This window comes from Embiotoca jacksoni, unplaced genomic scaffold (assembly GCF_022577435.1).
Source record: "Embiotoca jacksoni isolate LCO1_2020_lvr unplaced genomic scaffold, fEmbJac1.0.p SCAF_42, whole genome shotgun sequence".
NCBI lineage: Eukaryota > Metazoa > Chordata > Actinopteri > Embiotocidae > Embiotoca > Embiotoca jacksoni.
This window is the reverse complement of record NW_027185395.1, coordinates 1,994,443-2,013,048: the sequence shown is the minus strand read 5'-3', so window position 1 is coordinate 2,013,048 and position 18,606 is coordinate 1,994,443. Positions and strand designations below refer to the sequence as shown.

General features: G+C 41.9%; 1 protein-coding gene across 1 annotated transcript in view; it reads left to right on the top strand.

Annotated features, from left to right (window-relative positions):
* shroom3 (shroom family member 3) overlaps positions 1 to 18,606 on the top strand; it is a 63,015-nt gene continuing 44,409 nt past the window's right edge. Inside the window, exons 1-2 of the mRNA XM_069169009.1 lie at positions 1 to 616; positions 10,904 to 11,058. Coding sequence (XP_069025110.1) covers positions 452 to 616; positions 10,904 to 11,058 — 320 coding nt within the window. The 5' untranslated portion in view covers positions 1 to 451. The remainder of the gene's footprint in view (positions 617 to 10,903; positions 11,059 to 18,606) is intronic.

Sequence of the window (18,606 nt, the reverse complement as noted above, 5' to 3'; positions counted from 1 at the left end):
GTGAGTCGCAGTAAATCCTATTGTGATGCTAAACTGATTTTCGGAAGAGACAGAGAGGCAGAGAGCCGGTTTGGATTTCTGTCGGAGCGGATCTGATGTGATCTGACCTCCGTTCTTCTGGAACTTTTAATCACCTCCTCCTCCGCTCGGTAAACTTTGGAAGCTCCCCTCCGGACTCCCGGGGCTTGTTTCGGGGTGTAGTTGGAGTTTGTCCTCCAGAGGATCCGCCGCTTTCAGCGCGTCAGGAATGCACTTTGCAGGAAACGCAGCTCGGTGCCCGGACACCTCCTGCTCTCCGCTCCCTTAACGAGGACTTCTAAATGAATGACGGCGATGCGCTCGTGAAGGAGACATCGTTTTCTTCGGTCCAGTTCCCCCCCGCCTCGGTCCGCCGGGCCGCAGCCGGGCTGAGGACCGAGGAGCCCGGACTGAGGTCTCCCCCTGGCCGGGCATGGAGAGCGGTGGCCGGGCGGGGCTCCAGCAGCAGCAGCCGGCGGGCGGAGGAGGAGAGGGAGGCGGCTGGGTGCTGGTGGAGGCCCAGCTGCAGGGAGGAGCGCCGTGGGGCTTCACCCTGCAGGGCGGCCTGGAGCACGGAGAGCCGCTCATCATCTCCAAGGTAGGAGGCAGCAAGTTCTAATCTCCTCTACACATGACATGAGGGCCGCATGCTTGTTCATTTTAATGAGATGGTGATGGACCAATCGATTATCGTTAAGTTTTACATCATTGTAGGCCAAATGTCAGTGGCAGAAGAAGTTTCAGATAAATATAGCCCTAAAAACTACCTGAAAGTCTGAAATTGAATTGAACTACAGTAGCCTACTTATATTTACAAACTGAGCTAATCCACGTAGTCCTAACTGTGCTGTAACTTTCTAAATTGGCAGTTTAAAGGGACACTCCTACACGTTTTATAATTGCCTACACTTTTATAATTTGGTTCTTTGCAAGAGCCAAATAAAAAAAAACAAGCTGATCAAAAGGGGCTGTAATGTTCTGATTTTAAGATTTTAGCAACTTCCAAAATCAGTGGCTCCTCCATTTCCCATCATGCAACCAATAACCTTCAGTTACCCCTCTAATTCAAACTCTCTAACTTTGCTCCACAGGCTTTGTGTTTTAAATGTTTGTTGTCTCCAAACCTGAGCTGAAATCTCCCCAAATATTCAAAGACCTCCAGAACTCTAAAATAAATTCAAAATAAATGAATTACTCTACAATTTATGGTTTTTAAACTGATTTATTGATAACAGCCAGAGCTGTCTAATTATGACAATATTTTGATAGGTGACAGACAACCTTGATGCCTTTCAGCACTTTACTGAGCGACTGTTAATTTCACAGAGTGAAAGCACAAGCTGCTTCCATTGACTATATAAAAGAGTTCGTAGCTTCAGGTCTGTAAAATGGTTCCGATCCAGAAGTGTCTTCAGCTGCAATACCAGCGAGTGCCACTAGAGGTCGGCTCCAAAAAGCCTCCGGCTCCATAGACTCCCATTCAACTTCTCTCATCAAATCCAAAGTGAATAAAATGTGTCCATCAGTTATCTCGGTGTTGTTAGCTAAAGTCACTCCTTCTTATTAGTTTTCTGGAGGTCCATCTGAAAATAATCCCTCATTCATTAGAAAAGAAGATTCAAGAAGACCTGTTTTTGGGGGCGTGTCTGTTTGATTGACAGGCCTGTGGTGCAGTCCTTAGCACAGTATTAATAATGCAGTCATCAGTATCATAACCTGCACCCTTTTTATATATAACCCTAACACTCACAACTCCAAAAGTGACTCCGTATTTCAGTCATTCCCAACGCAAACCTCAGGAAACTAAATCTAAATGTTACACTGCAGCTGACATTAGTCATCTTAGTTATTAAAATCCACTGTCATATTTATTTGACCTTATAAAGACCATCTTAATCGTGCCAGTTTAAAGCTGTGTCCACTCCAGAGTGCAATACATTAATAAATAAAACTTTTATAGAACGCGCTCAACAATCCCTGAATGCAACCTGAACAGCAGCGTCCAGCGTGCTGCTCTGCTAATCATCTGAACGTGCATTTTGTTTTGTCAAAATGACCAGCGTGTCATGAACACCTGACGAAGATAAGTTCGTCCAAAGTTTGGATTAAATAACAATCGTTGGGGCAGCCGTCGCTCCGAACGGCACTGAACCAACTTACAAGTCGTGTTTCTGAGCGCTGACGTCTCATCGTTGTGTTCGTCAGACTGTATTTTGGAGAATGACCACTAACGATGCCCCGTCTGTCCTTACAGCCATCCTGGCCTCATTTTATTAACATGCAAATCACCAGGCAGCGTGTGTGTGTGTGTGTGTGTGTGTGTGTGTGTGTGTGTGTGTGTGTGTGTGTGTGTGTGTGTGTGTGTGTGTGTGTGTGTGTTTGTTTGTGTGGTGTGTGTGTGTGTGTGTGTGTGTGTGTGTGTGTGTGTGTTTGTGTTTGTGTTTGTGTGTGTGTGTGTGTGTGTGTGTGTGTGTGTGTGTGTGTTTGTTTGTGTGGTGTGTGTGTGTGTGTGTGTGTGTGTGTGTGTGTGTGTGTGTGTGTGTGTGTGTTTGTTTGTGTGGTGTGTGTGTGTGTGTGTGTGTTTGTTTGTGTGGTGTGTGTGTGTGTGTGTGTGTGTGTGTGTGTGTGTGTGTGTTTGTTTGTGTGGTGTGTGTGTGTGTGTGTGTGTGTGTGTGTGTTGTTTGTGTGGTGTGTGTGTGTGTGTGTGTGTGTGTGTTTGTTTGTGTGGTGTGTGTGTGTGTGTGTGTGTGTGTGTGTGTGTGTGTGTGTGTGTTTGTTTGTGTGGTGTGTGTGTGTGTGTGTGTGTGTGTGTGTGTGTGTGTGTGTGTGTGTGTGTGTGGGTGGGGGGGTATTCTGGGATGGAGGCCAAACGGCTGTAAAATAGGACAAGAATGTGAATTATGTGTTTTCCTGGGTGCTTTTGAACACAATCATGCTTTTATTTTGTACTGTACTTGGACTGGTGTTTGCACAGTTAACCGTGTTGGACCCAACAGCAGCCTGAGGCCCGGCTTCATTTCTGTCTTTACTTCCTCTCACTGTCATACTCCACTTCTTTTCCTGTTTGTGCTGCTGGCACCTGTTTAATGCACGTTTACTAGAAAAGTAGAAAAAAAGGAAACGTTTTAAGCTCAGCTGAGATGGAAAAGTTAGTGTACCAATAAAAGAAAAATGCAACATAGTACAATAGAAACAAGGTTTGGCCTCATTTAGTCGCACCCTCTTCCTCTGTTCTGGTTTAATGCCACCAAACTGGAAAATGAGCTCGTCTATCTCGACGAACCGACTCCTTATGTTCACTTCACCGTAGTGGGTTCAGGTGGAAAAAAAACACTGGAGTTTTCAGGTAAAGATCTCCATCTAGACTGAAAAGCCTGAGCATCTCCTCTTCTTCCTGAATGGATCAGATGTTCACATTCATTTCATTGTGAATTGATAAAATGGATAAAACAGATTGGGCACCATTAGCTTGTTTATCATCAGTGTATTTCTGGGGTCAGAGGTCACAGGGAAGGTTTCTGTTAATCCAGGCGGTTCAGCTCAGGTAAACAGTTTTAATGAGTATTAATCTGAAAGTCACATGACTGGTACCAATCAGAACCAGCAGTGATGTCATCGTTGGTTTGTGAACGTTATGAATCCTCCAGTTCAGATTCTGTCCGTCACCATCTTGCCAGTTCGGAGCGGTTTGGAGCAGGAAGTGACCATATTTGGACGAGCTGGGGGAGGAGCCAGCGGTGGATCTGACCGATCTGATTGGAAACCTGAGGATACTACGTCCCGCCCACCGATAGCTGTAACCTGACTGCACCACAGGCCTGTCAATCAAACAGACACGCCCCCTAAAAGGCCTCTTTTTGAGGCCTAATATCAAATTGATGGAATTATTTTTAGTTGTACAGTTAACCAGTAGCTCCGCCCCCAGAGAGCTGATTAGTCAACTGAACATTTGGAACAAATCATCATGACATCACATCCTGTTCATCACTAGAAATATCTCTCCACCTCCTCAATGGGAAAATAGAATTAGACTAGAGTTTCATATAATATGTAATATAATGTAGTTTCTACTTGTTATAGTTCTATTAAATGACCCATTTGGTGAAGTCGGGTCTCTTTTGGTCCTTTTTGGTCGCTCCGAGCACCCGTACCGTAACACCACGGATAGTCACGCACTTACAATCCTAGCGGAGGCTAGCTGGACCGGTTTGGTTTGAACACATGACACGGAGCTAAAATGTTAAAAACACAAACGGAGATCACACTAACACAATGTTTTATATTTTGAGAGTGAATTGCTCCACAATATGAATACATTCAGATTTCATGTTATATTTAGATGGTAACGTGTTGTATAATCGCAATATTACACTCGAGGGTTCTTTAATGTCATTATTGGTACTTCAGTGATGCGTTCAGGACCGAGGTGCTCGCGTGATCAATTACTCACTTGCCCAAATGGACCTCCAGAAAACTAATAAGAAGGAGTGACTTTAGCTAACAACACCGAGATAACTGATGCACACATTTTATTCACTTTGGATTTGATGAGAGAAGTTGAATGGGAGTCTATGGAGCCGGAGGCTTTTTGGAGCCGACCTCTAGTGGCAGTGGAGAATAAAAATCAAAATATTTCTTCTTCATGATGTTTTGATCTTTGTTCTTTCTTATTAAATACTGGAAATAATCACTTCTTTGTATCCTTAAGATTAAAAAATGATTCAGGTAATGGCTCATAACTAACACCCAGACTGGAGCTTTAACCTGGGGTGAAGGGTCAAATAATGTCATTTTAAGTTTTCACTAGTCAGCCAGGATAGGACCCCCTCCCCCCCTTTCTGAAGCCCCCCTCCCCCCGTTGCTTTCTGAGGATATTTTCCCAAATCACACAGTCTTTATCGATTAGAGGAGGTATGTTTTCTCAGTCACGGTATGAACAAGCTGCACTGCTAACATATCTCTGTCTGCTGGATAATGAACTTCAGCTGAAATACCAGAGTCACTGACACACACACACACACACACACACACACACACACACACACACACACACACACACACACACACACACACACACACACACACACACACACTCGTACTGAGTTACTGAGTGATTCTGTCGACCTTATTTGGGTATATTTATTCCTGAAAAAAGCAAACAGTGAAGGCGTGTTTGCGTTCTGCTGAGCTCAGGAGGGTTTTGGATCTGAACAGTTTTCAGACACAACTCACATTATTTATTAGTGTTCATTTCTCGTCATAATAACATCAACACTAGTGAAGATATGTTTAATTATCCTGTCTGTGTCTGTCAGCAGCCTCGGCCTTGCATTGATGTTTTGTCTCCTCAGGGCCACCGTACTCCGGTGTTTACGGTCAGCAACATGAGCATGAACACTTTCTCTTGGTGTTAAAAGTGGGAGCAGCAGCATGTGGGCTGAAAACCATCATGCTTTTGTTGAAAAGTAACACATGTTGTAATTCAGAAGAGGGTCAGACACACCCTGCCAGAAATTCTTTGGCAATTGTTTTAACATTCGAAGAGTCCCAGATGGGCGGGGCTTATTTTTTCAGAACAGAGCTAGATACCTTTGTCGATCACAGGAAAGTATGTGAAAACAACTTTCCAATTGAGTCCCGTTCTGGTGCTGTACTATCTGTACTTATATCATCTGATCTGTGTGTTTATCTACAGTTTTCTGAGGTTCAGTTTATGGGTCAGATTTATCAGTTAATGGAACCAAAAAATCTTAACTTAAAAGGCAAAGACTGGGTGGACATCGGCGGGTTAACGCGTCCCTCACAGGACAATAATTAATCTGCATTTGGACTCAGAAGAAGTCGAATGAGAGCTGAACTTTATTATTGATCTCACACAACCAGTCATGGTGATGACCACTTGTGAATGTCAAGTCGTGACAACGGTGGAGGTTTATACGGAGCCGCATCGTATTCACGTAATGAAAAAATAATTTGACAGTTTATCCTGAGATTGCTTTTTTCAGACGGTCCCGTCTCACAGCCGGCTGTCCAAAGAGGCCGATGGGATTTCTGCAGCTCTGAGGAGGCTTCTTTAAATGAAATACCTTCCTGCAATTAGAAAGAGCCATCGGTTGGGTTTTAACAACGTTTAGTTATTGACTTATTACGGGAAGTTCGAATTTGTCAATATTTTTCTAACTTTACTGGAGTAGCCAACGTTAGTGCCGACAGGCTAAGCCTTAACTTTTATCATGATTACGAGATCAGTATCTTATAATTACAAGAAAAGATCTCGTGAGATAAACTGTCAACTTTTTTTTCCTTACATGAATAGAATATGTTTCCATAGTTTTAAGCCCCAAGTTGAGGTTTTTAGTTCGTCCATCATGGACGCTCGCTTTATGCTTATTATTTACTCAATAAAATTGTTTGTAACTGTTGGTTGACCAGCTACATATATCAACTACTTTCTCCAATACATTAGTTATGCTCTTAGCAAGCTAACATTAGCATTAAGTTACTTATTCACTCGGCCTTTAAAAAAATAACTTAACTTACAGGAAACCCTGCAAAGCTCCTCCAGAATATCAGCTATACAGTTTACTACCGAACAACTTGGTAGTTTGTGGTTTTGTCAATCATGAGGTTTTTTTTATAGCATCAAGTCACTTTTCAAAAAGAAATTCATCAGAAAAATGCTAAATTGAACAAAAATGAACATGATAAAAAGGACATAGAATGACAGAAACCATTTTTGGGATAAAAAAAACAAAAAAAGGTCTTAGGTTAACCGTGATTTGTTAGTTTGTCCTGTTATTAAAGTCGACGAGGTTTATGACCAATACTGCAACCAGCCCGAAGGGGGCGATCAAGATAACATGTTTTTACTTGAGGAGCGGCCACGTCCTCCATCTTTATTTACATTGTTTGTCAGTTCTGTATCTGTGACTTTGAACGTCGGCACGTCCCGGAGAGTCTCCTGAGTCCAAACTCTAGTTGTTTTTTGGAGAGGAACTCATCTGTTGCTTTTCGACAAACAGTCTGAGATAAGAAGAGGACGTGACTTTACAACTGGTTGGGTGCTTTGTTTTCTTAATAATGTGGCCAAACTGTACAGATGTCATTTACAACGGAGATCTGATCCACATGTGAACCAGGCTGCTCTGAACAGTCACATCGTATTCTCATTGCAATGCATTAACATCAGCATGTTCTTTCCTAATCCGAATTAGAACCAACTAAGGCTCAACTTTAGTCTCAGCTTAATTGAGTTCACTGCACTAAATGAGAATCAGAGCTGCACAACATAATATCTTATTTTATTATTATCATCTTATTTAAATTAATTAATTAATCCACTGCAAACATCTGCACATTCGTTCTGAGCAGAAACATTTTGAAAACTAGCTCAGGGTTCGGTTGAGTTCATTTCACACTGAGCGAGAAAGCAAAACAATGTGACCTTAACGAGGACACTCACACACACACGCACACACACACACACACACGACACACACACACACACACACACACACACACACACACACACACACACACACACACACACACACACACACACACACACAGATACTGTAGCACACCCTGACAGGCTGCTAAGAGGCCTCATGGTCAGCAGTGATAAAGCAGTCAGGTCATGCTGACATTTTGACATGTTGATATGGACAGTATGTCTGTGTGAGACAGAATCACCATCACTTCCACCAACATGGAGAAAATTAGAGTTTGTAGTTGTCGTCATGATTTTTACTGAAATGGAGGTTAATGTTTACTTAATTTTGATAAAATATGTATGTGTAGGTATCACTGTAGTCTGTCTGGTCCCCATCGTTACTGTTACTGCTAGCTAAGACTATCTAAGGCTACCTAAGACTGTCTACGGCTATCTAAAGTACCTAAGACTATCTAAGGCTATCTAAGACTGTCTAAGACCATCGATGGCTATCTAAGACTGTCTAAGACTGTCTAAGACTTTTCTAAGACTGTCTAAGACTATCTATGGCTATCTAAGACTGTCTTAAGACTATCTATGGCTATCTAAGACTATCTATTGCTATCTAAGACTGTCTAAGACTGTTTAACACTATCTAAGACCATCTATGGCTATCTAAGACTATCTAAGACTGTCTAAGACTGTCTAAGACTTTTCTAATACTGTCTAAGACTATCTACGGCTATCTAAGACTATCTAAGACTGTCTAAGACTATCTATTGCTATCTAAGACTGCCTAAGACTGCCTAAGACTGTCTAAGACTATCTAAGACCATCGAAGACTATCTAAGACTATCTACGGCTATCTAAGACTATCTAAGACTGTCTAAGACTGTCTAAGACTATCTACGGCTATCTAAGACTATCTAAGACCATCTAAGACTATCTAAGACTATCTATGGCTATCTAAGACTATCTAAGACTGTCTAAGACTATCTAAGAAAAAAAATTCCCCTCGGGGATTAATAAAGTAACTACCTAACCTAACCTAAGACTGTCTAAGACTATATAAGGCTGTCTAAGAGTATGTAAGACCGTCTAAGACTATCTATGCCTATCTAAGACTATCTAAGACTATCTAAGACTGTCTAAGACCATCTAAGACTGTCTAAGACCATATAAGACCATATATGGCTATCTAATACTGTCTAAGACTATCTAATACTGTCTAAAACTATCTAAGACTGTCTAAGACTGTCTAAGACTATCTAAGGCTGTCTAAGACTATATAAAAACCATTTATGGCTATCTAAGGCTACCTAAGACTGTCTAAGACTATCTACGACTATCTAAGACTGTCTAAGACCATCTAAGACCATTTATGGCTATCTAAGACTGTCTAAGACTGTCTAAGACTGTCTAAGACTATATAAGGCTGTCTAAGACTATCTAAGACTGTCTAAAACTATCTAAGACAATCTATGGCTATTTAAGGCTGCCTAAGACTATCTATGGCTATCTAAGACTGTCTAAGACTATCTAAGACTATCTAAGGCTATCTAAGACTATCTAAGACTGTCTAAGACCATCTAAGACCATCTATGGCTATCTAAGACTGTCTAAGACTATCTAAGACTGTCTAAGACCGTCTAAGACAATCCATGGCTATCTAAGACTGTCTAAGACCATCTAAGACCATCTATGGCCATCTAAGACTGTCTAAGACTATCTAAGACTGTCTACGGCTATCTAAGACTATCTAAGACTGTCTAAGACCATCTAAGACCATCTATGGCTATCTAAGACTGTCTAAGACTATCTAAGGCTGTCTAAGACCGTCTATGGCTATTTAAGGCTGCCTAAGACTATCTAAGGCTATCTAAGACTGTCTAGACTGTCTAAGACTGTCTAAGACTATATAAGACTGTCTAAGACCATCTAAGACCATCTATGGCTATCTAAGACTGTCTAAGACTGTCTAAGACTATATAAGGCTGTCTAAGACTATCTAAGACTGTCTAAGACTATATAAGGCTATCTAAGACTGTCTAAGACCGTCTAAGACAATCCATGGCTATCTAAGACTGTCTAAGACCATCTAATACCATCTATGGCCATCTAAGACTGTCTAAGACTATCTAATACTGTCTACGGCTACCTAAGACTATCTAAGACAGTCTAAGACCATCTAAGACCATCTATGGCTATCTAAGACTGTCTAAGACCATCTATGGCTATTTAAGGCTGCCTAAGACTATCTAAGGCTATCTAAGACTGTCTAAGACGGTCTAAGACTATATAAGACTGTCTAAGACTGTCTAAGACTATCTAAGACTATCTAAGACTATCTAAAACTGTCTAATACTGTCTAAGACTATCTAAGGCTGTCTAAGACTATCTAAGGCTATCTAAGACTGTCTAAGACTGTCTAACACTGTCTAAGACCATATAAGACCATCTAAGGTTATCTAAGACCATCTAAGGCTATCTAAGGCTGTTTAAGACTGCATGTGTATAGTTTAAAATGAGTTGAGTCAGAGACTTGTTTTAAACATAGCGAGGTAAACAAGCTTAAGGTTTTTAGCTCCTGACCAGCGACTTTACCTTCTAAACTACAGCATTAATTTCATCAGCTGCAGTTTTGTATTTAATTATTGTTTGTTTCATGATTTGGTTGGAAATTATCTCCAGCTGACTGATTTTAAAACAAATATACAATAATTATAATAACTCATATTGTGTGACTGATGCTGGAGGAAGGTGATGATGGGAAACTTTACCATGTTCAGACTAAGTGGGGAGAATTTATGAAAGACATAAATGAAAGCTATATTTCTTCAAAGAACCTCATATCACTTAACAGGCAGTTCTTGTACTAAAACACAACAGTTGTTTCAGTGCATTAGTAAGTGTTAGTGCAGTAAATTGTAATGTTGTGTTCCCAATAATGAATGCATATTCAACCAGTCTTCACAATATTTGTGGGAACTTGGAATTCCTTAAGATTTGCATTATTTGTCTGCAACAAACAGACTCAATAGAAGCTCTGCTGAAGGACACAAAGTCGACCTCTCCAACCAAACTCTATCATCACAAATAGCTCATAATGTTACATTACCATGCAAACAGACACGTCTTCCTTTACTGCTCTTGTATTTGGGGTTTTAAAAAGGAGTGCTTTGCGTCAGAGAAATTTGAATCTCGACGGTCCGACTGGTACGATTGGTGAACTGTGATCGGAAATTTACAACTAGAGGAAAAAAAAACTACAAAGAAACAGAGACAGACAAAGTGACCCTTCTTTTTCCATCCCTGTCCTGTACAGGGAGGCCGTGGCTCCACCACATGTTCAGTTCAGCACAAAGACCTCGTAGATATTGGAGGTCACCAGGAGCCCACACACACAGCTCTCTGTAAATCTGACACCAGGTGTTGTGTGTTTTGTGCGTGCAGGTAGAAGAAGGCGGCAAGGCGGACAATCTGGAGAAGCCTCTGCTGGTCAGGGACGAGATCGTCATCATCAACGATGTGGAGCTGACTGGATACCGACAGGAGGCCATCGCTCTGGTCAAAGGATCGTACAAGACTCTGCAGCTCACCATCCGCAGGTACAGGCACCGTGTGTGTGTGTGTGTGTGTGTGTGTGTGTGTGTGTGTGTGTGTGTGTGTGTGTGTGTGTGTGTGTGTGTGTGTGTGTGTGTGTGTGTGTGTGTAGCACCAGATGACGTCCTTCCATCAGTCCACTAACTAACACTAATTTTCCATGCCAGAACTCTGACTGTAGTTTTAACAGAGTCATGTTGTTTTAAATCACACTGACAGGAAATGACGTCATCATGTGACCACATCACCCTCCAACAGATGCAGCTTTAATTATTTTACCCAGAAATCAACATGTTTTTGTGTCCTCTGTTTAACACAGTCAATAAACACTGATTCTTCTGTACTGACAGTGTGAACACACTGATGCACTCAGAATATTCAGGGTCAGTACACAAGTACAACAGCTTCAACACAGTAAATGATTCGACACCAGCAGCCTGAACCAACCTGAACCCTGATGAGCCTGCTGGGACCCAACAGGTCCAGGTTGGGTAGCAAAGCTAAATGTCAATCATAGTTTCTTTATTTTATAATTTCACGCTCCTCTGATAAAGTATTCCCTGTGGTTGTTACCTCATCTCTCTCGGGGGATTGTGTGATGCTGCAGGATGTGGACAGTAGTAGACATGGACCTACACTTCCTCACTTCCTTTCCTCCCTCCTCGCTGCCTTGCTTCCTCCCAGTCAGCTGGTATAATCTCTGACGGTCAGATCTGTTACCTGTTCAACAAAATAATTTTTTTAAAGTGACTGTTATCAAATATTAACACTCTGCTGCTGTTTGTCACTATTATACTATTTTCCTATATGTATTGTTGATACTCGCATTTTTAATTCCAGTAGTATTTTTCATTCGTTTTAGTTATGGTTGTGACCACGCTTGGAGTTTATTAAATTTAAAAGGTTGTTAGGATGGATATTCTTGGTGATGTTCGACACTCTGCTAGCGAGTCTGACCAGTTTTCAGTCGCCGCAGACACACGTGGTTTAATTGAGAAACGATATCAATGGTTAAAGAGTTAATTGGAGACTTGGAGATGTCCAGCATGGCTGCCGGACGGCGTGGCCTGTCACCCAGCGTCTCTCTCCGTGGGCCGCTGCGTTGGCAGGTATGTATTTGGGTTTGGGGTGTGACTGGGAGTGAGGCTTCTGTTGCTACTGCAGCTTTTATTTACTGGAGGACGCGTGAGAGGCAGAACACAATGCAGGACTTTAGACTTTAGACACACACACACACACACACACACACACACACACACACACGCACACACACACACACACACACACAGAGGGACAGGTGTAGAGGCACACATGGCATTGTGGGAAGGCGTGGCGTGGAGACAGCGGTGGTGAGCGTTTTGGTCCGGTCTACTTCCTGGAGGGATCTGGGGATCTGATGGGGAACCGTGAAAGGTCAACTGCACACAGGTCTGTTTTTTTTTTTTTTTTTTTTTTTTTCTGGAAGAACATGGTCGTTCAGTATGTTCTGTTGGGTTCTGGTGTTCTGGAGTTCTTATCTACCGGGCTCGGACTGAGGCAGACTCGGAGGTGTGAACGCTGGACCTTGGTTTGGTTGCTGTGGCCGTGTGCAGTCAACTGTACAGCAGGTCAAACTCTGCACGCTGAGCCACATTCACTTTGGTGCTGTCGTGTTGTTTTAGGATTACTGGTCATCAGGAGAGGACTGTTCAAAGCTCTGGATGCTGTTCTTCTTTCTGTGTATTATAAAAAAAATGTGTAACTACTGTCTATTATTGTTGTGTCGCTTCACGCTCAGACAGACGTAGTCACGACGTCGTATTTGGTATGTGCTCTTTCAGGAAGTGAATGGGATTAAATTGCTGCATTTGTGGGGAGTTGATGTGCATAAACTGTGTATAAAAATGAACGTAGGCTCCGTGTCTGAAAAGTGAAGTCCATGCTGAGGTGCCTGAATACCAGCGATGGCAACTAGGAGCTGACTCCTAAATCTCTGGCTTCAACCTCAAACTGGATATAAAAGAGTTCGTAGCTTCAGGTCTGTAAAATGGTTCCGATCCAGAAGTGTCTTCAGCTGCAATACCAGCGAGTGCCACTAGAGGTCGGCTCCCAAAAGCCTCCGGCTCCATAGACTCCCATTCAACTTCTCTCATCAAATCCAAAGTGAATAAAATGTGTCCATCAGTTATCTCGGTGTTGTTAGCTAAAGTCACTCCTTCTTATTAGTTTTCTGGAGGTCCATCTGAAAATAATCCCTCATTCATTAGAAAAGAAGATTCAAAAAGACCTGTTTTTGTCACTGATGGTTGATGGTTGGTTTCAATAGACTTTCTGAAAATGTTAACTTCTCTAATACTAAACCAAGTCATTTTGGTGTCATTCGCTAAATTCACTCTTCTTATCAACGTTGTTATTGTCTCACACTTTCCCTTTTATCTCCCATAAAATGAAACCACACTTTAGGTTTATGTTATGATTCTGTCTGCAGTATATGAAATATATGAAACTAATAGAAATCTGTGTTCTTTCTTCTAGACTTCCCAAATGTTTTTGTACTGAATAGATCATAATCTGATCTTTTAAAAAAAGAGACAATTTTAGGTTTTATTTTTAATGCTCATAAAAATGCCTTCATCAGTTTACAGCCTCCTCGTGCAGTGATTGTTTGAGGAAAATGCTCGTTGGGCCGGAGTGCTTCAACAGTGTGATGAGTGTGGAAGTGGTAGTAATGTGGTTTGGTCACTACACCAAAATTGTAGCACCGGCCTGCGCGGTTCCCAATATAACTCCTACACTACAACTACAGATGCAACATAGAAACATGTAAATCGGCTGCTTTAGAGTTAATTGTGTATTTTTTTACAATTTTGTTTTTGCGAGCCACATTTTCACCATCAGCTCTCCTCCTGCAGCCCTTCAGGGATCATAAACATTTATTGAGCTGAACTGATGGTTATTGCCTCACAAGACCAAAGTCTTTGTTTATATGTGTGTGTGTTTGTGTGTGTGTGTGTGTGTGTGAGTCCTCGATTCAGCAATTATAAAAGTGTGTGTGTGACTTTAGCAGGTGTTAGCTGCTTTTACAGTTGGTTTTGTGTGTGTGTGTGTGTGTGTGTGTGTGTGTGTGTGTGTGTGTGTGTGTGTGTGTGTGTGTGTGTGTGTGTGTGTGTCTGTCTGTCTGTCTGTCTGTCTGTCTGTCTCCTCCATCCTCTGTGTGAGTGAGACAAAAGGTGCCAAACACACCTGTCGCACACTGCCTCGCTCACTACACCCGTCCGTCCGTCCATCCGACTCCCTCTCCTCCATGCCTACCTTAGCTTCTCTCTGATTGGTGCATTCAGCTGAGCCCTGATTGGTTGAAAACAGAGACGTAGAGGCACACAGGAGGAGGAGAACCATTAGTGTACGGCGACCTGCTGAAAACAAAGTCGCGTGTTTTCTGAGGAGCGGCTCGTCAGACCTGTAAGTGTGTTTGTGTGCTTGTGTGGATTTTTAGTTTTTTTTGCTTGTATGAAAATAGAAATGAAACTAATTTTGAATAATTTTTTAAGTAAAGATTTACTACAACAAGAAATACATTGTGATTTAAAATTACACAGCATATTAATATCAAGTCTATCTAAATGTTGTCATCTGACTTCTTTTCTTACCTGTTTAGTTTCTTCTTCGTGATTTCTTAATTTTCTGTGACCTCAGGAGATTGTCAGACAACATTTAACAAAAGCATTCAGCCAACAGGCTTCATCAGGTGACCTCTGTTCAGGTTGTTGGGCTTGGCTGAATTAAACCTCCTGCAGGCTGTTTGTTTTGAGTGCAGTATGTTTGGCCCAGCACAATGGACATTTCACACATATTTCCCCTTCATTACCTTCAGTCTCTATAAAATACTGTGTGCATATATGAAATATCTGATTCTGCTGGCCTTATATGGTAAATATGTTGTTAATATTTATTGTTACCAAGAAAAAGAAAATGAAGGCGTCTGACTGACATTGTTGGTGTTGTAATGTGATTCGTGTGTTATGTTTATGATTGGGCCCTAAAACAATGACCTAAACAAAACCCAGGAAATGTACTGCGCTACGAAGCGATCAGATCATATTATTAACTTCTGCGAAAATATATGTTCCCATAAACAATCATTGGAGCCGCTGGTTCTGGAGCATGAATCCTTAGGGTTAGAAATCTTTCTCGTCACTCTTTATCATCATAATTTCATTTATTCGGTCCATTACTTTCTAGAAGGTCTCGAAGTGGCATTGATTGTTGTATTTATTCCCATTTACGTGTGCTGGGGAGCCAACAGGAAGTCAGCGTGCGATGACCATTTGCATCTGACTACATCAAACAGACTGTGGACAGACTTGGACTCAAGGATCCGATTTTAGTGGCCTCACAAAACACACAGCTCAACAATAATTACACACTATTATCACACTAAATACCAAATTGTCACACAATGGTCTAACATACCCAAAAGGTCAAAGGTCAACTAAACACTAATGTGTGAAACTGATCTTTGTTGTCTACCTTGAAACTGTGCTGGTTGTGCAGATATCCTGTGTGTCGGGTTGAATGTGTGTGTGTGTGTGTGTGTGTGTGTGTGTGTGTGTGTGTGTGTGTGTGTGTGTGTGTGTGTGTGTGTGTGTGTGTGTGTGTGTGTGTGTGAAACATCCACCTTTTACACTCTGGAGCTTCTCTGCAGCAACTTCCATCAAGATAAAATGTTTTTTTTTTCTTAATGAACTTTTGTATTGTATATGTGTGTGTGGTGGATAAAGTGTGTGTGTGTGTGTGTGTGGGGTGGGGGTGGGGGTGGGGGGTGGGGAGGGTAGAGTGTGTTCCCAGGTAATTGATACCGGACACTTTCCTCATGAGTGTGGTAAGATTATCAACGCTCACCTGTGCTGTGGTGTGTGTGTGTGTGTGTGTGTGTGTGTGTGTGTGTGTGTGTGTGTGTGTGTGTGTGTGTCTGTCTTCATTACCTGTAGTGCACCTTGCAGCTGTTTTCTGTGTGTTTTGTCTTCTAATCCGCTCTAACAGCAGTCTGCACTTCAGTGGTGTAACTTTACACATGAAGAGTTTTATTTTCCTTCATGCCAAAAACAAAGAAACACCTGACAGGAGGCGGCTTCAGGTGCCACCATCATATTTAGCAGTGTTTATAGTATTGCTTGTCAGTTTAGGAAGTGGAAGGGGAGCACCTTCATATGTAGATATGAAGAGCTCATTCACGGGTTATGGACATACAATGACTTTTAGTTTTAGGTGATGATGCACTAGTCCACAGAGGGGGAAGATATAACTCTCATGAGTAACGGTTACACGTTTCATCGGTTCCTGAGTTACACATGTTTTTGTAACTCTTATTTTATTATTTCGTGGTATTTTTTCCTGTAAATCATAAATCCTGCAAAGTGCGGTAAAGACAGAGAGAAACCGAGGAAATCGAGCAGGAATGAAGCCCAAGTTGATTCATTCAGAAATAACATTCTCCTGTCACATGATCCTGTCAGCGTCCTCTGTGTGAACACGCTGCAGTCAGTCAGTCAGTCAGTCAGTATTTGGTCAAGCAGGTTTGGTGGCCGTCTCCTCCTTCTCTTCACTGGACTCACTGCTTTGCATGTGCTTTGTTTTGAATTGTTTGTGACTCAGACAGAATGCAAAACTCATCATCTTGGAATTATTCAGTCCTTTCTGTCCTGCCAAAGATTCAGACATGAACACCAGATAGTCAAATTTACAACATCGCTTCACTTCCTCTGTCTTTATAAACATTTATTTCTCCAACACGTGCAGCTCATTTCTTTATTTTCTCAATCGATCATTCTCTATTATCTCAGTAGGTTTATTTGATTTGTTTAACTCGTAACCAAATCACGTGTTTTTATTGAAATGTCAGTGACCTTTGGTTCCATAAGACTCACGGGACTGAAGCGGCTCCGTTGAGGAAGGAGGTTGAGATCGATGGGTACTAATTATGTATTTAACGATACCATGACGACAAAGGTCCTCGAACCTTAACAATAACTTAATGAAACCCAAACACGGATCTTTCTCTGAGGATAAAGGAGGCTTTTGTGCCGAAACCTAAACTAATTGTAATCATTAACAATTGAACTGATTTATTTATGAGTTGTAAAGGTTTTGGAAGGCACAGGCAAGTGATGTCATCCAGTCCTAACAGTTGAGAAATAAATAACGAACCCTTTCATGGTGTGAGAACGCTGCGGTGACGGATCGGTTACGTCTTGGCACGAAAACACCTTGGTCATGTGTTGCGGAAGATCCCGGTTTAGTTTGGATTAAGTTCTCTGTGAAGGTTCGAGGACCTTTGTCCAACGTTAAGGTGACAATAATAAAGATGCCGTTGAGGCTGTGGAACGGCCCTCCATCCACCCCAACCTCCTCCATACACCCACTTTGTGGTTTAATAACGTCACCTGTTTTCCTCCTTTACTTCCATCTTACTTAACCACTAGAGGGCGCTATCTCTTGAACATTAATATATTTTTCTTTGTGGAATTTTTGCCTGACATGAACGTTTAAGGTCGTTTAACAACAAGAAGTAAGTAACGATGGGTTCTAATCAATCATCAACCAGCAGTGATGTCATCAACCATCAGTGACGTCATCGTTGGTTTGTTATGAATCCTCCAGTTCAGATTCTGTCCGTCACCATCTTGCTCATTCGGAGCGGTTTGGAGCAGGAAGTAACCATATTTGGACGAGCTGGGGGAGGAGCCAGCGGTGAATCTGACCGATCTGATTGGAAACCTGACGATACTACGTCCCGCCCACCAATAGCTGTAACCTGACTGCACCACAGGCCTGTCAATCAAACAGACACGCCCCCAAAAACAGGTCTTCTTGAATCTTCTTTTCTAATGAATGAGGGATTATTTTCAGATGGACCTCCAGAAAACTAATAAGAAGGAGTGACTTTAGCTAACAACACCGAGATAACTGATGGACACATTTTATTCACTTTGGATTTGATGAGAGAAGTTGAATGGGAGTCTATGGAGCCGGAGGCTTTTTGGAGCCGACCTCTAGTGGCACTCGCTGGTATTGCAGCTGAAGACACTTCTCATTTTTCAGACCTGGAAGCTACGAACTCTTTTATATCCAGTCTGTGGTTGTAATAAGCTTCTTTCAAAAACAACACATTGGGATTGAGGATTATTCTCCAGCCTGTGGAGGTCCAGATGTTTGTATTAAACCACATGTATAGATTAAAGGTCTGATTTGGGGTCACTGAGATGAAACTTGCATATGGAAGCCAAGTTAGCTTAGCTTGATAAAGTTCGATGTTGTTTCTATTGTGAGTCATTGTTTGGCTCAAACACACTGTGTTGGTGCAGTAGAGGAGAACAGAGGACGGACGAGCTTGTATGTCAGATCATGGACGTATAAACTGGTTTCTGTTGTGAAGGTGCTGTGACCTCTGACCTCTCTAGATGTGGTTGTGATGTTGGTGATGTGATGAGTGGCAGCCGGTGACGTCACATGTTTCTTTCTTCAGTGGACCAAATAATCTAAAGTGCAGAGTAATATTAGCTCAGGGTCATTTA